We start from the raw sequence: 23,057 nt of genomic DNA on the forward strand, positions 1-23,057 counted from the left end.
TAGTAAAAAAATATATATATTAAAAAAATAAAAAATATTTTTTAGAAGTTATAATTTATATTTTTTAAAAGTTTTTGTAATTTTTGGATATTGAATCTAATTGAAGGATTTTATTGTACAACTAGGAAGATGATTGAAAATGTTTAAATTATAGGAAATTAATTGAAAATTAAGTGTAATTGATGTTTAGTTTTCGTCTCCACTGAATAATTTTTGTTGTGTAAAGGCAAGTAAACTTCTAGATAGAACTTGTTTACATCATGGCTGACAATTTTTTTTTAAGGCATAGTTTGTTCTTCAAAGTTTTGATATATATTACTGTATTAAAATTCAACTCATCATTCCAGAACAGTGTTGCTCAGACTCAAATCGTACTCATATACAGTTAGTTTTGAAATAGAAAAACAATTTACACTAATTTTGAAATATAAATTTTCGTCCCTTATCTAAAAAAATGGAACAATCTACTAAAATTTGCTATTCTTTTTGGTGTATCGTATGGTATTGCCTAAACCTAATCCTTAGAATGCATTTCTGGAAGAGGAAAAAAGGGTAGGCCAAGACCAATGGTTGATTAACATTGTGGATTAATCATTAATGTTCTACCAGGGAACAAAACGGCAGGACCCAGGAAACGATCTTGATAACCAATAATGCTTCAGCCTCACTAGTATGGAAAATATGCCGTAGCATGGAATATGCATTAGAGCCACGGCTAGGTACCTGAAAAGTCCAAGAGGACAGGACAAGAGATTAATAATATTGTATAATTGTATTCATTACACAACATATTTTTCATTCACAACATACCACAAGGGTGCAAATGAGGATGACAAGTCAAGAAAAGGATAAGGCCACCTGTAACAATTAAGGGTGTCAAACTAAACATATCCAAATTTTTCTTAATCAATTAATTTAAACTTTTGCCTAAAATGATATTTTTTTTAAAAGAAATTAATCAATTATAATAAATGTGGCATTTTAATTGATATTCCGAAAAATTTCTCAAGATGTTATGTATGTATAATCAAAACAATGGATAAGTATGCTTTTACCACACTGAAACACAAGCATGGAGGATCCACTGAAAAATCACAAATATGCACGTCCACAGCATAAAATATGCAAATCGAAACTTTGGAAATCTCTGCATGTTTAAGAATAAGTATTTGTGAGTTTAACAATTTGAACACGTTACATGTCCAAAAACAATAATTATAATGAAATTGACAAAATTAATAAGAAAAAAATGCAAACATTTATAAAATACTAAAATCCAAACTCACCATGCAATTCAGTGTTGTGTCACCCAGCAGGAAAACAACGTTAATGGAGTGCATGAAAAACATAAACTGCAAGGTAGTAAAAAGTGCAAATGTTTTCAGATGAAAAAACACACAACTATTGTAGTCTTTGGCTGTGCAATGCAATGCGAATTGTTAGAGAATATAAATATTCACGTGCCTTCTCCTATCAATTTAAGCTTTTGAAGAAGTGGCTTCATGACACCCATACTTACAATATCGAGATTGTAGTCTTTGGCTGTCAGCAACGGATAGAGGATAAGCCAGAACACAGTGTCAGTGAGCATTACAGCACCTGCACAAATCTATATATTCAACAGATAATGAAAAATTAAGTTAAAAGCCTTCTAAGTTTGATGAAAAATGAAAAAATGTATTCCAAGATTTTATCAGTCACCTGAAAAATTATTTGGAAAATGTAACCCCATGCACCGGCAATTTCGCGAGCATGGGGATGCTGATGAACATTTGGACTCTTGGGAATGCCTTGCTCTGCATCCAAATAAGCATGATTCACTGTGCTACCTTCAATTTTATTTTGTTTATAATAACATCCATAAAAGGAGAAACATGATCCAACCTGAATGTGAAATTGAGAGCAAACATGTTGAGTTTTGTCCTACAATTCATACTAAAATAATAATATATATATAACAAAGATTTGGACATTTGAATTGTTACCCCAAAGTAAATGATGACCAAAACAAAGGTCCATCTGTTCAGCAGAAGAAAAGAAAACACAATAATATAATCAGAACACTTGCAAAAAAAAAAAGGAACAAATAAAAGTAAGGGTCATTAGATAGCTTCTAATCATCTTCTTAACTACTTAATGAATTAATAAAATCTTTGGTCATTTTGTAATTAGGAGAATGGTTACCGAAGCTTACTGAGTGTAGAAGTAAAAAATTTCAGCTCCATCGGCCGCAACATTGGCGATGATCAAAGCCAAAAGCACAAGAAATGAAATGATTCTGTAACTTAGCAGCCAAGAAGGATCAATTCCAAAAAGACATGTATTCCATGCTTCATCTTCATAAACCAATGAAGCCGGTTCTGGCCGGTCATCTGTGCTCTCTGGCTCCGATTGATCGAATCCTTCGTATCTCCATAGTAGATAAGATGCTAAAGCCATAGAGGAGAAAATCCATAGTACACACAAAAAGAACCTCCAATTCAACCAATAACTTGATACAGTAGTATCTGCACTCATGGTTGGTTGCCAAGTATGGCCTTCAGATCCTGCCATGAAACTCATGAGTAATGGATACTAGCTCGGTTCGCAACGAAGTATATATGTGCTTGGAATCTTGGTGCTATTTTTTCTTAAGGCTCTATGAACAATGGTGGCAGCTTCATGCATTAGGCCACCATTTTTATTGAAAAATTCTCAATCTACTCAACTCTCACAGCATGATAAAATAAAAAACTTAGCAAAATTCTGAAGAGATATATCAGAAAAACCAAAATCCCAAACGAATCAAGCATGGTATGATATGAATTCCCTTATGCATTTAAAAATTATGCATAAAGAAAGTTCAAGGCGAAAGGGCCATGCCATGATTGTGTGAAGTAAAATAGATGGCTAAGAAAAGTATCAAAATCCAATCAGCTAAAAGAATGCATTTTTTTTCAAACTAGCAAATAATAAAAAAAAAGAATCCATTTTTTCAAACATAAATCGGCTAAATAACTAAAACAATACAACTCTCAAAAGCTGAAGCAGAATTATGATGTGATAATTGTTGCTCTTCTAGAATATATAAACTAAGGTGCAGCATAAAGGGAACCAAAAATAAGAAGAATTAATCAAAAATTAAACCTGGATTCCTTGCTTGTGACGAGGTGTTTCACCTAAAAGACCCATAAATAAAGTTCAATACTTGATCAAAAATGAAAGGGAGAAAAAAGAAAATTGGATGATTCTTAATGAAGTGGAAGAAAAGTGACAGTAGCACTCACTATTGATAAGTAAAATTCAGAAGGAAGAAGAAGATGCTTTGCTTTGCTTTTTTCCTTTTAATGGATTATGTGAACATGAAGGGGAGAGAGGGAGGGAGAGGAATCGGGTTTTGTGAACCATACAATTCCACAAAACCCCTAACACAAGGAATTTGCAAATGGGAAAAAAGGGTATATGCCGTTTGTGAATTGTTACATTACTGGGATTACAGAAGAAGAGAAGAATATGAATCATCTTCGCTATTATAATTGTAACCAAGAGAAAGACACAAACAAAGAACACGTTTTGTCTTAATCTAGCCACCATAACTTGCATTTCATACCTTTTTATTTCCTTAAACACAAAGTCAGTTCATGTTTTTCAACTTTCAGTTCCCACGTCACAGTCAACGTCACGTGTCAAATTCTTGCATTTATGAATAAAATGTCTACTTTGATAAATTTAAGTATTCTTGAAGTAGATCATTTTAATAGAATGCGTGTTAGATATAAGCTTTTAAAATTTTATGTATTAAATATATTGGAAAACCATTTTTTTCCACTATATTTATGAATAAAAAGTTGAATGAGAAGTTTCCTTATTTTGGTACTATTTTATTCCCTTGTTTATTTGGATCCAATTTAGTACAAAAGATAGAGACACTTTTTTTTTTTTCTTTTTTTCGGTAATTACCTGATAAACCATAAATATGCTGTCACCACTCAACACACGTGAGGTAATTGTTGCAAACGTAACATAGTTGTCGCACAAATATAGTTGCTCAGACTCAAATCGTACTCATATACAGTTAGTTTTGAAATAGAAAAACAATTTACACTAATTTTGAAATATAAATTTTCGTCCCTTATCTAAAAAAATGGAACAATCTACTAAAATTTGCTATTCTTTTTGGTGTATCGTATGGTATTGCCTAAACCTAATCCTTAGAATGCATTTCTGGAAGAGGAAAAAAGGGTAGGCCAAGACCAATGGTTGATTAACATTGTGGATTAATCATTAATGTTCTACCAGGGAACAAAACGGCAGGACCCAGGAAACGATCTTGATAACCAATAATGCTTCAGCCTCACTAGTATGGAAAATATGCCGTAGCATGGAATATGCATTAGAGCCACGGCTAGGTACCTGAAAAGTCCAAGAGGACAGGACAAGAGATTAATAATATTGTATAATTGTATTCATTACACAACATATTTTTCATTCACAACATACCACAAGGGTGCAAATGAGGATGACAAGTCAAGAAAAGGATAAGGCCACCTGTAACAATTAAGGGTGTCAAACTAAACATATCCAAATTTTTCTTAATCAATTAATTTAAACTTTTGCCTAAAATGATATTTTTTTTAAAAGAAATTAATCAATTATAATAAATGTGGCATTTTAATTGATATTCCGAAAAATTTCTCAAGATGTTATGTATGTATAATCAAAACAATGGATAAGTATGCTTTTACCACACTGAAACACAAGCATGGAGGATCCACTGAAAAATCACAAATATGCACGTCCACAGCATAAAATATGCAAATCGAAACTTTGGAAATCTCTGCATGTTTAAGAATAAGTATTTGTGAGTTTAACAATTTGAACACGTTACATGTCCAAAAACAATAATTATAATGAAATTGACAAAATTAATAAGAAAAAAATGCAAACATTTATAAAATACTAAAATCCAAACTCACCATGCAATTCAGTGTTGTGTCACCCAGCAGGAAAACAACGTTAATGGAGTGCATGAAAAACATAAACTGCAAGGTAGTAAAAAGTGCAAATGTTTTCAGATGAAAAAACACACAACTATTGTAGTCTTTGGCTGTGCAATGCAATGCGAATTGTTAGAGAATATAAATATTCACGTGCCTTCTCCTATCAATTTAAGCTTTTGAAGAAGTGGCTTCATGACACCCATACTTACAATATCGAGATTGTAGTCTTTGGCTGTCAGCAACGGATAGAGGATAAGCCAGAACACAGTGTCAGTGAGCATTACAGCACCTGCACAAATCTATATATTCAACAGATAATGAAAAATTAAGTTAAAAGCCTTCTAAGTTTGATGAAAAATGAAAAAATGTATTCCAAGATTTTATCAGTCACCTGAAAAATTATTTGGAAAATGTAACCCCATGCACCGGCAATTTCGCGAGCATGGGGATGCTGATGAACATTTGGACTCTTGGGAATGCCTTGCTCTGCATCCAAATAAGCATGATTCACTGTGCTACCTTCAATTTTATTTTGTTTATAATAACATCCATAAAAGGAGAAACATGATCCAACCTGAATGTGAAATTGAGAGCAAACATGTTGAGTTTTGTCCTACAATTCATACTAAAATAATAATATATATATAACAAAGATTTGGACATTTGAATTGTTACCCCAAAGTAAATGATGACCAAAACAAAGGTCCATCTGTTCAGCAGAAGAAAAGAAAACACAATAATATAATCAGAACACTTGCAAAAAAAAAAAGGAACAAATAAAAGTAAGGGTCATTAGATAGCTTCTAATCATCTTCTTAACTACTTAATGAATTAATAAAATCTTTGGTCATTTTGTAATTAGGAGAATGGTTACCGAAGCTTACTGAGTGTAGAAGTAAAAAATTTCAGCTCCATCGGCCGCAACATTGGCGATGATCAAAGCCAAAAGCACAAGAAATGAAATGATTCTGTAACTTAGCAGCCAAGAAGGATCAATTCCAAAAAGACATGTATTCCATGCTTCATCTTCATAAACCAATGAAGCCGGTTCTGGCCGGTCATCTGTGCTCTCTGGCTCCGATTGATCGAATCCTTCGTATCTCCATAGTAGATAAGATGCTAAAGCCATAGAGGAGAAAATCCATAGTACACACAAAAAGAACCTCCAATTCAACCAATAACTTGATACAGTAGTATCTGCACTCATGGTTGGTTGCCAAGTATGGCCTTCAGATCCTGCCATGAAACTCATGAGTAATGGATACTAGCTCGGTTCGCAACGAAGTATATATGTGCTTGGAATCTTGGTGCTATTTTTTCTTAAGGCTCTATGAACAATGGTGGCAGCTTCATGCATTAGGCCACCATTTTTATTGAAAAATTCTCAATCTACTCAACTCTCACAGCATGATAAAATAAAAAACTTAGCAAAATTCTGAAGAGATATATCAGAAAAACCAAAATCCCAAACGAATCAAGCATGGTATGATATGAATTCCCTTATGCATTTAAAAATTATGCATAAAGAAAGTTCAAGGCGAAAGGGCCATGCCATGATTGTGTGAAGTAAAATAGATGGCTAAGAAAAGTATCAAAATCCAATCAGCTAAAAGAATGCATTTTTTTTCAAACTAGCAAATAATAAAAAAAAAGAATCCATTTTTTCAAACATAAATCGGCTAAATAACTAAAACAATACAACTCTCAAAAGCTGAAGCAGAATTATGATGTGATAATTGTTGCTCTTCTAGAATATATAAACTAAGGTGCAGCATAAAGGGAACCAAAAATAAGAAGAATTAATCAAAAATTAAACCTGGATTCCTTGCTTGTGACGAGGTGTTTCACCTAAAAGACCCATAAATAAAGTTCAATACTTGATCAAAAATGAAAGGGAGAAAAAAGAAAATTGGATGATTCTTAATGAAGTGGAAGAAAAGTGACAGTAGCACTCACTATTGATAAGTAAAATTCAGAAGGAAGAAGAAGATGCTTTGCTTTGCTTTTTTCCTTTTAATGGATTATGTGAACATGAAGGGGAGAGAGGGAGGGAGAGGAATCGGGTTTTGTGAACCATACAATTCCACAAAACCCCTAACACAAGGAATTTGCAAATGGGAAAAAAGGGTATATGCCGTTTGTGAATTGTTACATTACTGGGATTACAGAAGAAGAGAAGAATATGAATCATCTTCGCTATTATAATTGTAACCAAGAGAAAGACACAAACAAAGAACACGTTTTGTCTTAATCTAGCCACCATAACTTGCATTTCATACCTTTTTATTTCCTTAAACACAAAGTCAGTTCATGTTTTTCAACTTTCAGTTCCCACGTCACAGTCAACGTCACGTGTCAAATTCTTGCATTTATGAATAAAATGTCTACTTTGATAAATTTAAGTATTCTTGAAGTTTTAATAGTTAATAGAATGCGTGTTAGATATAAGCTTTTAAAATTTTATGTATTAAATATATTGGAAAACCATTTTTTTCCACTATATTAAAAAGTTGAATAAAATCTTCATGTTGTCCTAGAAATAAAAGGTAAAAGGCATTATTCTTCTAGTTTTGGTTTCAGCTTGTTGACAACAAAATCAATAGGTAATGATCCGGGTTCCGCAGATGAACATCAAACATATGCTTATTCCCTCTCTTTTTTACATTTCAGATATGATGCACCCTATTTTCGCTCAATAAACAAGATCTTCATGTTGTCCCAGAAATATATATTATAAAAGGCATTATTCTTCTAGTTTTGGTTTCAGCTTGTTGACAACAAAATCAATAGGTAATGATCCGGGTTCCGCAGATGAGTCCACAACATCAAACAAGTCATCTTCAAGGAAATCATCATCATTGTCGTCATCGCCTTCGTCTTCAGTAGCCAAGCCATCCTGACTGGAATAGCTGTCTATGTCATCTTCAAAGCTTGCAATTGAACCTTTAGCATCATTCTCATTAGATAAAATCAATGCTGGATAGGAGTGCTCCATGGCCTGCGAAACCCCTTCGAATTCTTCTACCTTCTCCAAGAGGGCATCAGGACCAAGATTGAACTCATCCAGCAACAAAGCTTTGCTCGACTCGATTGCACACTTCCACAGAGACAACATTTTTGGGCTTGTGTTCACCACGTTGCCCTCTTGTTCAGATTGATTATCATCTTCTGTCTCCCCTGATAAAGATAGTTAAAGACATCATGTTGAATTTGCATAGCCACCAATAATTTAATTTTAGGGTGTGGTCAGGCAGTACTCAACAACTAGACAAACTAAAACACCATTATACATCATAATTGTCTATGGTGTTGAAAGAAAGAAAAATGACAATTACAAAAGGATACTCATGGCAATGAAAAACCATTATGACCATATATTAAGAATGCACTTGTCCTTTTCTTCTTTGTTAAACTTATTTCATGATACGCTTCCACACAACAATGACAACAACAACAAAGTCTTATCTCACTAAGTAGGATGGGCTACATGGATCAACGACACCATTGTCATGTATCACGTCTATAGTGAGACCGTTCACACACAGATATCTCTTGACCAACTCATGATATACTTCCACACAACACATGTAACTAAATAAAATGTACAACAATTCCAATAGGATAGGACATGCAAACAAAATGGTTCAGTTACACACCTGTACTGTCCGAATTCCCTGTAATGCCAGCTTCTGAAGGACGAGAAAGTGGAGGAGGTTGTGGGAACATTGATTTCCAATCTTTGCCTCTCCACATCAATATCTGTTCATCATCAAAAGACAGCAGAACACAAGGAACCAAATCCTGCCAAAACAAGATGATCAAAATTCATGCAGAGTAATACTCCTAATGGTTGTTGGCAATGCTTATGCCGCTTATCTAGATACTTGAAGGCCTTTTACCACAAGTAAGCTAGAAGAGGTTGCCTACCAAAGTAGATTGCTCCTGGGTTTCTTGTATTTAGGAACATAAATAAATTAGTTGCTATTTGATACCTTAAGCTTGGCACCTAATTTCTTGTAGTCGCTAGGCTCCAGTCCCTTGCAGTCAATCTTCGCCAAAGGGCTTCCTTCAAAAGCCTCTCTGACATCCTTTACAAGCGAGGTGTAGACTCCATTTTTGGCTGCAACATTGCATAACCAAATTAAAGGTTTAATTTTAGAAAGAACCATAACTCAGTTTCTTTAATGGACTTATACAATTAGACTAAAAGAGAAGTGCATTATCAATAATAACTCTAAACTAAAAATAGGCTTAGCAGGATGAATATCCATATAGATAAAGAAATGCAAAACATTATGCCACTTATCTTTTTCGCTTTGACTTGATTTTGATCTCCTTTCCCCAACTACAAGATTTGGACTATATATTTCAGCTTGTTTTATTGAAACATCTAAGTTTTCGTATCTTACTCAGTCTACTAACCAAAAGATTCTCCTTCTTGACAAGCCCATCATTAGTCAAATGCCTATAATATGGTTAAATCTTTTAGAGAAGAGTGAAGATGATAATCACAGTGGACATTACCTAATTTACATATTGGCAAAAGACTTTTCCCTTTCAGACGTAGTTCATCAGCTTCAGATTTTGTTAATCCTCCTGGAGCAGCTTGTATAAGTTTTGGGTAAACAGGTGCAGCAGGCTTCCAGAGCATCACTGGATACAGTGGGCGTGTACTATAGTTGTAGTTTCTTCCACGGAAAAGATAAACAACACCACCAACTCTAAGAATTATTTTCCCCCCTGTTTTATCCTGTCATAGCATATAGAGGGGTTCAAAACAAAAACAAAGATAGATCCCGTGATTAAGTTATATGCATGGTTTATGCTAGGACACTGGTTATGGTTTGCTCCATGTAAGTTGAACCCATCTAGTGGGAGTAAGTAAACTTGATTTTTGCCATTACCAAAACATTTCAACAGGATAAAAATGCAATGCCTCGACTAAACAGGTGATATCAAAACATTTCAACTGGATAATGCTAGCCTTATTATTTCTATTTTAAATTTAAAAGAAAAAAATACTAGTGTGGAAAGAGATAGAAAGGCTATAAGAGCCCTACAATGCTGGTCTCCCTCATAAAAGTCAACTCTTTCGGTGCATGGGTCTCAATACAACTGTATTAGTCTATGCATCAATCAAGTCTTCAGCATTCTGACTGGAGGTCACCCAGCAAGAGGATCAGAGAGCATCCCTCATCACCACCATCCAAGATAACAACTTAACGTGCACAGAAAAAACAAAAGTTTCCGATTAATGTATTTTGATTTCCAGGATATGATCTGCCTAGAGCAACCTATTACCAGGAATGATATTGTGAAAGTTTTGGCAACAAAGTCCTCAGATATTGAGGTAAGAAATGTATACTCATGAACAACAAAGAACTAGGAATCTATTTTGCAAAAATGAAGATGGATACCTCAATGTGGTGACAGACATTTTTCATATCTACAGTTGGAACCCCTTTACAACGAATTTTACAGACAGGGCTACGCTTCCAATGCGAATGTATCAACTCCAACATGTTATGTGTTAATCCATCCCTTCCTAGGCCATCAAATATTGAAAAACCATTAACACAAAACCTACACCTTAACACATAAAAGCCAACCCATAACAGATATATCTCAAATAACATAACACACTTAACCAATAACCAAAAAAACTCATCAATTCGATATCATAAACAACAACAATAATAAGTAAACAACACTCTCAAATAACCAACATAAGTAATTCTGATCTATTTCACAGTTCAACAACCCATTCAGCCGTAAAGCTCAATTAAGCCTAATCACCTAATTACATTCTATGAAATCTTAATTAACGTAGTGTTCAGCAGCAGCAAGGAAGGAAAAAAGGAAGCTCACCGAGATTAACCTGGCGATTATCAGAGACCATAGGCTTAACAAGCATCCTTATCTCCCATTTCCTCAAGGGGTCGCCGAGTATCTCCTCCCTCGTCTTCCCATCCCTGGAGTATTTACCAAGCTTCAATGGCTTCGCCATCTCCAACTGCTTCACCCCATTGGTATCGGGACGCGGCGGGTTCAATGACTCCAGCAGCCTCACCTTCTTCTCCTTGTCCTTCTTGCTCTTCAGCGGGGCCTTCCCCGTCCACGGCCGCGGCATCGTGGGCGGGGCGAATGGCAGGAACGCCGGCTCCCTGATGGCGATGGGCTTCTCCGTCGGGGTCTCGGAGTAGCTGAATTGGAACTCGAAGGGAGCTCCGGGGAGGAGGTAGGATACGCCGGAGTCGCCGACGACGACGGAGCGGTCGCCGTCGGAGGCAATGACGCGTTGGGGGGTGGAAGAAGGGTGAGGGGGCGTCGGTGGTGGTGTGGAGGGGAGTGAGGAGAAAAGGTTTCCCCCTGAAAGTGGTGATGGTGATGGTGATAATGCTACTACTACTCCCATTGATTTTCAACTTGCCTCAAACCTCACACCAATTCAGGGATACTTCATACTCATAGATACTGCTCTCCACAATCATCCACAACATACACATGATATTTTCACCCTCTTTTCAACGACAAGAAAAGAAAAAGACAGAAACACTAATCTCTTCTTTTTAAAATAAATCAATTAATAATTAATTAGATTTATTTAAATTTTTTAATTTAAATAATTAGGATTAGTTAGTAACATTCTAAAACACACTGCGATTCCTTCCCTCCTCTATCCGCACCGTGACCATACATACCGGAGAGAGCTGCAACCCAAGCTGATCGACGAAGTTGCCATTGTCGCCAAGCCGTAACCTCCGTGATACGTCACCTGTATCCTCGGTCGCCCGGCATACTCGGCACGCAAACATTCGAGGCCGAGATAATATCAACCGCCCGAAAATCTCGGCACGTGGGCAGATAAGCTCGGCCTCGCCCATTCAAAGAAATAGGAAACGTGTTCAACAAACTTAATCATCAAAACAGAATATCATAACCAACCTACAAACTAGGACTTATCCACCAACGAGTAAAAACAACTCCTATAAAACCTAGCTAATATCCTCGGTTAAAGCTTAGGTTCCATTCTCAGTCTTCATACTTACTTAATTACTCTCACTCGAGATTATCACTAACTTGAGCGTCGGAGTATCTTTTGCAGGTATTCCCGCCGCGGTGTTCGTTTCAGAGCGACGTATAGCTCTTCCTCTCCGACAGACGCCTGCTCGGAGTCACTAAGCTCGGCCACCTCTTGTGCCAGGACGAAACACTTGGCGCCCACCGTGGGGCCCGAATATATCTGACCTCACCATCTATTTTATTTAGTACCTTACCTTATTTTGCAGGATTCCCTATCCTCGGACATGGCTGACAACGGGAACCCCCAACCCACACAGGTAGAGCTCCTAGCTCAAATCGCCGAACTCCAAGCGGAGGTACGGAGGATAGCTGAACTGTCCAACGGAAAGCACGAAGGAGAAAGCTCTAAGAGCTCGGCGCAGGGCAATACAGACCCCCTGAACATCACTCCACCAAAGGAAAAGTTCACCCTCGAGAATTCATTTTCTGACGAGATCACTAAGTTCCAGATGCCGAAAAACTTCGTATTACCTACAGCACTGGAACCCTACAAGGGGTTCGGTGACCCCCGAGCTCATATAAAAAACTTTCAATCCATGATGTTCTTTAACGGCGCTAACAATGAGCCTGTGCTTTGCCGGGCTTTTCCTACTTATCTTGATGGTGCTGCGTTACTGTGGTTTTCCAAATTGTTTGCAGGTTCAATTTCCTCCTTTGAGGAATTGGCGAGATCCTTTATTGATTATTTTGCTACATCCAGAATTTATGTCCACGGATTAGACTACCTAGGCACAATCAAACAAGGCCAACATGAGAGTTTAAAGAATTACATGACCAGGTTTTTCGAGGCTACCATGGAGATTCAGGACTTAGATCCGGCTGTCCACCTCCATGCACTCAAGGCTGGCCTCCGACCAGGAAAATTCCGAGAAACCATTGCGATAACAAAACCAAAAACACTTGAGGAGTTCCGAGAGAGAGCTGCAGGTCAAATGGAGATTGAGGAACTCCGCGAAGCCCAAAAGCCGGACAGACAACCACAAAGGAGGGAGGAGGAAAAAACATTCCGATCACCAGGCAACAGGGACACAAAGAAGCCTTTCAAACTCACACCAAAATACAACACATATACCAGATTCAATACCAAGAGAGAGAACATCATAAAAGAGATTCTGAATGCCAAAATCGTGAAACCACCAGCTCGGGCAGGAAACTACCAAGACCAAAGGTTTGTGGATAGAAGCAAGCATTGCGCCTTCCATCAAAAGTTCGGCCACAGCACGGACGACTGCATTGTCGCAAAAGACCTCCTAGAAAGACTGGCGCGACAAGGCCTTCTCGATAAATACGTTGAGAGCCAGAAAGTCAGAAGGGCAAGCTCGGACAGGGAAGAGAACAAACAAACAGTGACAGACAAAAACAAAAAGGAGCAGACAACCCCTGATCCACCAAGGGGCATCATCAGCCACATATCAGGAGGATACGCAGGCGGTGGCGAAACAAGCTCGGCCAGAAAGCGAAGTTATAGAGCGATGCTAGCAATCGAAGGAACCCCGCAACCAAAGAAGAAGGAAGACCCAGATGTCACGATATCCTTCAATCAATCTGACTTCAGATCGGCAAGCCCTAACCTTGACGACCCAGTGGTGATTTCCATCCAGGTCGGAGAGCTGTTGGTAAGAAAAACACTGCTAGACCCAGGTAGTAGTGCCGATCTCGGCCAGGAAGCGAAGTTATAGAACAATGCTAGCAATCGAAGGAACCATACAACCAAAGAAGGACAAAGAACCAGACGTCACAATATCATTCAACCAATCAGACTTCAAGTCGGCAAGTCCTAACCTCGACGATCCCGTGGTAATTTCAATCCAGGCCGGGAAATTGTTGGTAAGAAAAACATTACTAGATCCAGGTAGTAGCGCTGATGTTTTATTTTACTCTACTTTTACAAAAATGAAACTATCATAAAAATTGATACAACCCTCCTCCGGAGAGCTAATTGGGTTCTCTGGAGAGAGAGTCCCTATCATGGGACACATATGGCTAAAGACCACAATGGGAGAGATCCCTATGTCAAAGTCCATTGATATTCAATACCTAATAGTAGACTGTTATAGCCCTTATAATATTATAATCGGGAGACCTGCCCTGAATATATTCAGAGCGGTGGTGTCCACATTACACTTGTGTGTTAAGTTTTCGGTGCAGGAAAACAAGATAGCTACAGTTTATGCCGACCATCAAGAAGCTCGGCAGTGTTACAATGCTTGTCTAAAGCGGGACCACGCGAAGGAGACAACTCGGCCCCAGGTCCAATCCATACATAGCTCGGCTGACACCACCATATTAGCCGATCTCGACCCGAGAGAAGATCTCGGCGAAAGACCTCGGCCAATGGACAACCTTCAACAAATAACGCTAACGGCAGATGACAAACAATACACATATATCAGAGAAGCATTAGAAGGGGAAGACCGAGCAAGACTTATACACATACTGCGTAAGAACGCCGACCTTTTCGCATGGACACCAAATGACATGCCCGGAATAAGCCCAGAAGTCATCTGCCACAAGTTAGCAATTGATAAAACAGTCCGACTAGTAGCACAGAAGAAAAGGAACCTCGGAGAGGAGAAAAAACAAGCAGCACTCGAAGAAACCAAGAAGCTCCTCAACGCAGGTTTCATCAGAGAAATTCACTTCACCACATGGTTGTCCAACGTGGTAATGGTAACGAAGAACTCAGGTAAATGGTGCATGTGTGTCAACTTTACAAACTTAAACAAAGCTTGCCCTAAAGATGCATATCCACTACCTTGCATTGATAAATTAGTTGATAACGCCTCTGGTTTCAAAGCTTTGAGTTTTATGGATGCATACTCTGGTTATAACCAGATTCTAATGCACCCAGAAGACCAAAGCGAAACAGCTTTTATAACAGAACATGGAAACTTTTGTTACAAGGTAATGCCCTTTGGCTTAAAGAATGTAGGTGCGACATATCAAAGGCTGATGGACAAAGTATTCCAACAGCAGATAGGCCGCAATATGGAGGTCTATGTAGACGATATGGTAGCAAAAACACCTACGCAAGGGTCACACTGTGATGACTTGGTAGAAATTTTCAAACAACTTCGAGCATATAACATGACTCAATCCGGACAAATGCGCTTTCAGAGTGCAAGGAGGGAAGTTCCTTGGCTTCATGTTAACATCGCGAGGCATCGAGGCCAACCCAGAGAAATGTAAAGCAGTGCTAAACATGACAAGCCCAAAAATAGTAAAAGAAGTTCAACAGCTAGCAGGAAGAATAGCCGCCCTGTCACATTTCCTACCAGCAGTGGCAAACCGATCTTATCATTTTTTCCAGACATTCTCTAAAAGCAAAAAATTCACATGGACAGATGAATGTGAAAACTCCTTTACAGAACTTAAACAGCTATTAACATCACCACCAATCCTCCAGAGACCTGAGGCAGGTAAACCTTTGTGTTTGTACTTATCAATATCTAACCATGCTCTAAGCTCGGTACTAGTAACAGAAACGGGGAGAAAGAAAAATCCAGTATACTTCATCAGCAAGGTACTACAACCAACAGAAATAAGGTACCCGAAGATAGAACAGCTGGCACTAGCATTAATCACCACAGCAAGAAGGCTGCGACATTACTTCCAGAGCCACACAATCATAGTACGAACAGACCAACCGTTAAGACAGATATTAACCAGACCGGAGCTTGCCGGAAGATTAACAAAATGGTCGGTCGAACTCTTCGAGTTTGACATTCAGTACGAGCCAAGGAAGGCACTGAAATCATAGGTACTAGCCGACTTCATATCAGAAATGACTAATGACATACAAAACACAGAGACCAATTGGAGTTTACATGTGGACGGAGCATCAAACAAAGAAGGCAGCGGAGCAGGGATATTGCTGAAGGAGGGAGACAAAGTGGTAGCCGAACAAGCACTACAATTCTGCTTCAACGCAAGCAACAATCAGGCGGAGTACGAGGCTCTACTCGCTGGACTTAAGCTCGCCCAAGAACTGAAAATACCTCGAATAACAGTTTATTGTGACTCTTCATTAGTTGTGCACCAATTAAAGGGCGAATTCCAGGTAAAAGATCCTTTGTTAGAGAAATATTGGCTCATAACAAAGGGTCTCATCTCAAAGTTCAGTAAATTTGATATTATTCATGTAAACCGAGAACAAAATACCAGAGTCGACGTGTTATCCAAGTTAGCTACAACAAGGCAAACGGAAAACACGCCGGCCCTGTCACAACTAACACTCAGCAAGCCGAGCTTTGAGCACGACACAATCTTAAGCATCATGCAGGTACCAGATTGGAGAACACCTTTTTTCAACTACATCAACACAGGTATCGTACCGGAAGATGAACCAAACTTGCCGCTCTTTCGAAGAAGAGCAAGTTTCTATACAATACTCGGAAATACCCTGTACAGACGAGGACACTCCCAACCGCTCCTCAAATGCATTAGCAAAGAGGAGGCCGAGGATGTCATGGCAGAAACGCACGAAGGGGTTTGCAGAAACCACATCGGCGGCCGAGCATTGGCGGCAAAAATACTGCGAACAGGATATTATTGGCCAACGATAAAAAGAGACTGCATCTCGAAAGTCAAGGCATGTGATAATTGTCAAAAACACGCCAACCTCTCAGAGATCCCGGCCGAGGAGCTCCACACCATAGAGGTAAGCTGGCCTTTCGATAGGTGGGGATTGGATATCCTCGAACCTTTTCCGAAAGCGCCAGGCCAGATACGGTATCCCAAGAGAGATAATCTCGGATAACGGGAGACAATTTATAGATCATAAGCTCGCTGCCTTTCTAACGAATTTTAACATCAAACATCACTTCAGCTCAGTAGAGCACCCGCAAACTAACGGATAAGTTGAATCAGCTAACAGAATTATCTTGCATGGATTAAAGAAAAAGCTCGGTGAGGCTAAAGGAGAGTGGGCCGACCTCATTCCAAAAATTCTATGGAGTTACAATACCAGCATTCAATCTGCCACAAGAGAAACTCCTTTCAGGCTGGTATATGGCGCAGAAGCACTCATCCCAGTAGAGGTCAGCGTCCCAACATTAAGGACCGAGCACTATGATCAATCGAATAATTTGCAAGCTCGGGCAGCCGAGTTGGATCTTGTAGAAGAAGAAAGAGACATTTCAACCATAAACCAGCGAGCTAGAAAACAATACCTAGAGCGAAGACACAACAAAAGAGTAGTTCACAGGTCTTTCAACAACGGAGACCTCATACTCAGACGAACAGAAGAAGCTCGGAAACCCTCAGCACATGGCAAATTAGCAGCAAATTGGGAGGGACCTTTTCGAGTTCTTCAAAATCTCGGAAAGGGGGCTTACAAACTAGAAACCCTTAAAGGAGATCAGCTTCCAGGAACATGGAATGTCTCCTCCCTAAGGGAATATCAGTCATAATATAGTCTGTAAATTCGCGAATGACGGTACTCTTTTTCCCCTCCGAAGGTTTTCTCCCAAAACACATGGGTTTTACTCGGAGAGGGTTTTAACGAGGCCGGACGCCACAAATCACTACACCAATGTATCTTATATTTCCAATCAAAACATTTTTTATCTTGATAGTTACCATATACTCCAATCAATAAACATTCAAAGTAAATCCGAGCTTCATACTCGGAAGTCAACATGCGCATGCCGAGCATATTACTCGGGAAAATACAAACAGATCAAACCAAACACCAACTTATCCAAGCGATTCTTAAGGGCTCATTCAAACTACAAGCCCTATATTAGAGCCTCTGCTCTCCTTATTAACAATCCAATCAGACAGAAAATTCAGCCATCTTCAATACATACACGCAATTGTTTTCACAATACGATATACCATTATAATAATTTATCCAAAATATCAGATTTTATAGAACAAAATAAGTCATTATCAAACCGAGCTATATACTCGGAACCCAAAATATCACTACCCAGGATAATACTCGAATCCGTCCAACAAAGCCAAAACATCTACAAATCCAAAGCCCAATACACCATATACAAAACTTACAAAATAAACCATAAACTAAAGGCCTAATCTGCCTTATCACCAATGTTGGATCCCTCGCTATCGCTTCCAGCAGCAGCCTCATCATCCACAAGCTCACCATTCACGACCACCTTCATAACATCAAGCTTCGAAGGATCAGCTTCCGGGAAAAGCACCTTAACCTGAGAAATGGCACGCAGAACGAAGCCACTACCACAAAAATGCTCTGCATTCTTCACAGAACTAAGCCGACCTTTGGGGGCTGAAAGAGCATATGCGACAACAACTCGACGACCGAGGATTGCGATATTCCTAGTTCGAAAGCTCGCCTTAGTCCTATTCAAACCAAGGCAAGCTTGGGGGCTATGATACGTCACTTGTATCCTCGGTCGCCCGGCATACTTGGCACGCAAACATTCGAGGCCGAGATAACATCAACTGCCCGAAAATCTCGGCACGTGGGCAGATAAGCTCGGCCTCGCCCATTCAAAGAAATAGGAAACGTGTTCAACAAACTTAATCATCAAAACAGAATATCATAACCAACCTACAAACTAGGACTTATCCACCAACGGGTAAAAACAACTCCTATAAAACTTAGCTAATATCCTCGGTTAAAGCTCAGGTTCCATTCTCAGTCTTCATACTTACTTAATTACTCTCACTCGAGATTATCACTAACTTGAGCGTCAGAGTATCTTTTGCAGGTATTCCCACCGCGGTGTTCGTTTTAGGGCGACGTATAGCTCTTCCTCTCCGACAGACGCCTACTCGGAGTCACTAAGCTCGGCCACCTCTTGTGCCAGGACGAAACACTCCGTAAATGTTGTTAGGAATAGTTATTTTATTAGGTGGGTGGATAGTTATTTTTATTATCAGACATAATTATGTTAAATCTAAACTAAATCAAATAAGCATCTAAATTAGAGTGACAATAATCATCTTCAACCTAGTAAAATGAATATCCGGATTATTGCATATGAAAACAGCCGTAACACTCTGTTCCATGTGTCTCTCATATTGTAATACTCTGTTCCATGTATCTCTTAAGAAGATAGTTATCAGGGGTGTCGAGATCGGGTAGGGTTGGAAGTGAGTCGAGGTGAGTCGAGTTAGACCAAGGTTAAGCTCGATTCACGAAAATTAAGTTTGACTCACGACTCGACTCATTAACAATTGAGCCTATTTCTTAAGTTTAATCTCGACTCAACGAAAGCTCACAAGCTGGCTCAAATAATAGGAACATAAACTATAATTCTATATCAATAAATTAGTCGAGTTTAAGTTTGGATAAGCTCAGCTCATTAGCTCGTAAGCTGGCTCGATTATATATATACATTTAATTTATACTTTTAATATTATATATATAATCGAGCCAGCTCACGAGCTAATGACCTGAGCTTATCTAAACTCAGGTTCGGCTCATTTAATTTATGAGGTCAATTTCAAACTCAAGCTCGGTTCACCAGCTCACGAGTTCAGCTTATTGAGTTATTAATAAGTCGAGTTCGAGCTGGCTCATGAGTTAGCTTGACTCACTTCCAACCCTAGCTGACGGCACGACGAATCCGGTTATGTGGGCGAGCAACGGCGTGAGATGAGTTGTTTCCAATGGCCGACCGTGGCTGCATTGACATCTGTTTCCAATAGCGACAATGAGGGCACGAGGCAGATGAAGTGTCAGCGGAGGATGGAGATGATACGGCCCGACGACGGCGTGACGGTAATAAAGAGGCAACGGTGCAATGGAGATGCGACGGCGCCGCAACGGTGGAATGTGATTCGGTTGTTTTTGCGTTTTAGGAGCTTGCGGTAAGAAATTAGGATTTAAGATTTTGTGTGGGTGAAATTGGGTTATGGAGTAGTTCAAAGGTGAAAATGAATTTTGGGTTTAGGATGTTTTGACTGAATATTGGGTTTGAAAACGCAGTCCGTTGTTTATGTTGTTCACACCTTTCATTATTCACCTAGCGAGATTGTTTAATAATTTAATATAATGCTCGTAAATATCTTTATTGTTATTTTTTATTTTTAATATAAATAATTTTTTTAATATTTAGGTTACAATCTAAATTTCATACCTAATTATTCTTTTCTTTATAGAACTGATCAATCCATTATATAACTCATTTTATAAGTTATTCAAACAGTAATGCACGTTATATTCTCATATGATTCAAGCTGAATTATTATTCGACAATTGGATATTTTTACGTTATCATCTATTAGTATATTATAAGAATGTAGTGGATAGGTTGCTGTTCGACAAGTGGAGTTTCCTGTGCTTGACAAGTGTATAACTCCACTAGTTGACACATAGAAACTAAACAATAGACAACTATGTGAATTAAATAATGGACTGCTGCGGTAAAAACATATTTTTATCTTTTTTAAAATTCAAACTTGTCTATAAAATGTTGCTCAGGACACATCCTCAACCATTACGTTAAACCTGAAACTATTTGAGAGTGTTATCTACTTAAAAATAATGAGTGTTTTTGTGTTCCAAACCTGCATAAACATGGCAGAAATATATGATATGTTAATGGATATTAATCCAACAAAACTTTAATGAAATTTCAAGGTTTATGTTGTGCACTTATGGGAAGTTCCAAATAGGTTCAATGACAAGGAAATCAATGGCATTGAGATGGTTCTTCAGGATATCAAAGTAAGTGTGTTGGATATATAGTATACCTAATTATTTTCTGGCTTCTAATAGTATTTCTACTACTGATATGTTGTTTTTAAAATTTCTAGGGTGGTAGGATCCGTGCTTCAATCCCAAAACCATTGTTCAAGAAGTGGAGAGGTAATATTTTGGAGTTTAGCATGTACGTGATGTCTAACTTCATAGTGGTGGATAAAAAGGAGAAAATCAGGATAACTACAAATAGATGGACCATCAACTTTTCACAGAAGACCACTGTTCTTCTGGTACCTCATCCCAGTTTTCCTCTAGAGGCATTTTCTTTTAAGCCTATTATGGAGCTGCTTCAAGCTGACAAGATCGATGATTCAATACTTACAGGTAATGCAAAATTAAAAAAAAATGATACCAATTATAGATTTATCTAACAAACATGTCATGTGAGAAAATTAATTTGTTTTGGACCTTTCATTGTTGTGTAGATGTCATTGGTGAAGTGGTTGAAAAAGAGGATCCAAGAGAGTTGATTACTAGCAAAGGCAGAGAGACAAAGCGTTTGGCTATTTTGATCAAAGACCTTGAGTAAGAGTTCTCTATAGTAGTTTGATTTGTTCACTTTTGTTATGACTACACTTAGTAACAATTTTTATTCTTCTAACATTGTGATGCAGAAATAACAGTATTGGGTGTGTGTTGTCTGGAGACATGGTAGACCAAATTCTACCATATCCCGAGGGGGAAAGGGTGGAGCCTCTGATAGTTATAGCTTAATGCTTTAAACCAAGCAGGTGGAATAGTATGTGTTTACACCAAATGAATTGTTGTTTTGCTTACTATTAATGGCATTAACAATTCAAGAACATGTGGCTCATAATAATCTATATTCTCTTATAGAAAAAACATCAGTGCAGAGTCACTTTGAGTATTCTAAGTTATGTATTAATTCTGATTTGGAAGAGGTTAGAGATTTTCGTAATAGGTTAGTTAACATCCACAATAAGTGATTATGCGAGAAGAAAATTTTTGTGTGTATGGGTTGTGATGTCGGTATTTAATAATTTTGAAGGAGGCTTTCTGGAAAACCGACAAAATCGGCCAAAATTAGTCAAGTTTCATCTCATGGCCCGCGATCTGGTGCCGACGAGCTAAAAAAGGGAAATGTTGCTGTTAAAACTATAGAAGAAGCCATCAGCTCAACACAGGCGAGGACAATTAGTACAAGAATCTATTTAGTCTATTTTCATTGCTATATATTAACATTTCCATGCTATTATTTGCAAGAAGGGCCTATATGGATTGCCAGTACAATAGTTTCAATTAACTCTGGCAAGGATGATTGGTATTACAAATCATGCTGAAAATGTCCAAAGAAGGTAGAAACCCCTATTGGAAACAGATATAAGTGTGGTAGATGCGGTCACACCCACGAAGCTGCATCAGTTAGGTGTGTGTGACATATATGTTAAATTTATAAAATGCATTTTTTTTGTTTCAAGTTTATTGATGTTATTTTGGGTTCCTACTTCGTGTCATTGATGTTTGACGTGTTTGATTCATGTTCAAAGTTGAGGTGATGGCATGTAACGGAACGGGTAGCATAACATTGTTAATGTGGGATAGGAAAATGGTACAGCTATGCGGGAGGCAAGCTGACCAGATCAAGAACGAGATATTATTTAGATTATAACTGGATAGTACTACTTTTCACATTGTGGACATGCTAATTAACCTTCAATGTAAGTTAAATAATTTTATTACCTGTAACTGATGTATCAGCCCTTACAAGTGGAGCTCAATGACAGTTTTGGTTATCCTATTTTATTTGCTGCAGTTATCAAGTAAAACAAAATGTGTTACGTAGCCAAACTTTATCAAAACTTATTCAAAGAAAAATTAAGAAAGATTCATTATATGATTTGTTCATACAATAAACAAGTATATTATGTAAGATATGCAATTGATCTTTATTTTTTTAACAAGTATATTGATTGATATCTATAAACACCCTAGGCTTTTGATGGAGATGGATACCCCCCGGCTTTGGAAACCATGATGGATAAGAAGTTACTTTTCAAGGTTAACGTTAAATCATCGAACATTAAATCACCTTTGATGCTATAATTGTATGTGCTGTAGTTATTTCATTTTGACAATGGAAATATTAACTATGCTAGCATGTATATTATAATGTATAAGTAGGCTTTTTGGATGCCTATTTATAGGACAATGGGTGCAGTGACTCGATCAATGTGTCGGCAGTTTTGGCCAATATGCAAAATGATACTGATTCTATTTTTTCTATGGTGAGCTCATATAATATAATTTCTAACAGGCATCTTTTTTTTTACAAGTAT

At 38.0% G+C, this 23,057-nt stretch overlaps 4 protein-coding genes across 12 annotated transcripts; 1 reads left to right on the plus strand and 3 right to left on the minus strand.

The window, feature by feature from the left end:
- On the minus strand, positions 290-7,250 carry LOC107631336. 5 transcript variants are annotated; one of them, XM_021119633.1, is made up of 10 exons: positions 6,936-7,250; positions 6,796-6,827; positions 5,854-6,215; positions 5,655-5,688; positions 5,371-5,553; positions 5,189-5,278; positions 4,956-5,021; positions 4,725-4,816; positions 4,480-4,527; positions 4,101-4,392 (listed from the first exon to the last, which is right to left on the minus strand). In XM_021119633.1, exons 3-10 carry the CDS (start codon positions 5,904-5,906, stop codon positions 4,272-4,274), a joined length of 687 nt encoding a protein of 228 aa, XP_020975292.1. In that variant the 5' UTR covers positions 5,907-6,215; positions 6,796-6,827; positions 6,936-7,250; the 3' UTR covers positions 4,101-4,271. The 5 variants fall into 5 exon arrangements, with proteins under 5 accessions (XP_016190238.1, XP_020975292.1, XP_016190240.1 ...); XM_016334754.2 differs by having other exon boundaries at positions 5,371-5,465; positions 5,864-6,215; positions 6,936-7,249; XM_016334758.2 differs by having other exon boundaries at positions 5,371-5,465; positions 6,936-7,249.
- Positions 321-3,581, minus strand: LOC107631338. 5 transcript variants are annotated; one of them, XM_021119632.1, is made up of 10 exons: positions 3,267-3,581; positions 3,127-3,158; positions 2,185-2,546; positions 1,986-2,019; positions 1,702-1,884; positions 1,520-1,609; positions 1,287-1,352; positions 1,056-1,147; positions 811-858; positions 321-723 (listed from the first exon to the last, which is right to left on the minus strand). In XM_021119632.1, exons 3-10 carry the CDS (start codon positions 2,235-2,237, stop codon positions 603-605), a joined length of 687 nt encoding a protein of 228 aa, XP_020975291.1. In that variant the 5' UTR covers positions 2,238-2,546; positions 3,127-3,158; positions 3,267-3,581; the 3' UTR covers positions 321-602. The 5 variants fall into 5 exon arrangements, with proteins under 5 accessions (XP_020975291.1, XP_016190247.1, XP_016190249.1 ...); XM_016334761.2 differs by having other exon boundaries at positions 1,702-1,796; positions 2,195-2,546; positions 3,267-3,580; XM_016334763.2 differs by having other exon boundaries at positions 1,702-1,796; positions 3,267-3,580.
- On the minus strand, positions 7,619-11,513 carry LOC107631335 (CRS2-associated factor 2, chloroplastic). Its single transcript, XM_016334751.2, has 6 exons — positions 10,848-11,513; positions 10,397-10,524; positions 9,504-9,729; positions 8,972-9,099; positions 8,636-8,780; positions 7,619-8,156 (listed from the first exon to the last, which is right to left on the minus strand). The coding sequence occupies exons 1-6, from the start codon at positions 11,392-11,394 to the stop codon at positions 7,723-7,725; spliced, it is 1,608 nt and encodes a 535-aa protein (XP_016190237.1). The 5' UTR covers positions 11,395-11,513; the 3' UTR covers positions 7,619-7,722.
- On the plus strand, positions 12,287-13,741 carry LOC107633786. The gene has a single exon (XM_016337387.1). The coding sequence runs from the start codon at positions 12,287-12,289 to the stop codon at positions 13,739-13,741; it is 1,455 nt and encodes a 484-aa protein (XP_016192873.1).

Source organism: Arachis ipaensis, chromosome B03, assembly GCF_000816755.2.
Source record: "Arachis ipaensis cultivar K30076 chromosome B03, Araip1.1, whole genome shotgun sequence".
Classification (NCBI taxonomy): Eukaryota; Viridiplantae; Streptophyta; class Magnoliopsida; order Fabales; family Fabaceae; genus Arachis; species Arachis ipaensis.

Coding starts and splice junctions, on each gene's coding strand:
- LOC107631338 (XM_016334759.2), bottom strand. CDS start 2,562: ATGAGTTTCATGGCAGGATCTGAAGGCCATACTTGGCAACCAACCATG. Junction 1,353..1,519: donor AAGACTACAATCTCGATATT/GTAAGTATGGGT, acceptor ACTACCTTGCAG/TTTATGTTTTTCATGCACTC. Junction 859..1,055: donor CATGCTTGTGTTTCAGTGTG/GTAAAAGCATAC, acceptor TAATTGTTACAG/GTGGCCTTATCCTTTTCTTG.
- LOC107631336 (XM_016334752.2), bottom strand. CDS start 6,231: ATGAGTTTCATGGCAGGATCTGAAGGCCATACTTGGCAACCAACCATG. Junction 4,817..4,955: donor ACACAACACTGAATTGCATG/GTGAGTTTGGAT, acceptor TTAAACATGCAG/AGATTTCCAAAGTTTCGATT. Junction 4,528..4,724: donor CATGCTTGTGTTTCAGTGTG/GTAAAAGCATAC, acceptor TAATTGTTACAG/GTGGCCTTATCCTTTTCTTG.
- LOC107631335 (XM_016334751.2), bottom strand. CDS start 11,394: ATGGGAGTAGTAGTAGCATTATCACCATCACCATCACCACTTTCAGGG. Junction 10,525..10,847: donor TAATCGCCAGGTTAATCTCG/GTGAGCTTCCTT, acceptor TTGATGGCCTAG/GAAGGGATGGATTAACACAT. Junction 8,781..8,971: donor AATTAGGTGCCAAGCTTAAG/GTATCAAATAGC, acceptor TTGTTTTGGCAG/GATTTGGTTCCTTGTGTTCT.
- LOC107633786 (XM_016337387.1), top strand. CDS start 12,287: ATGGCTGACAACGGGAACCCCCAACCCACACAGGTAGAGCTCCTAGCT.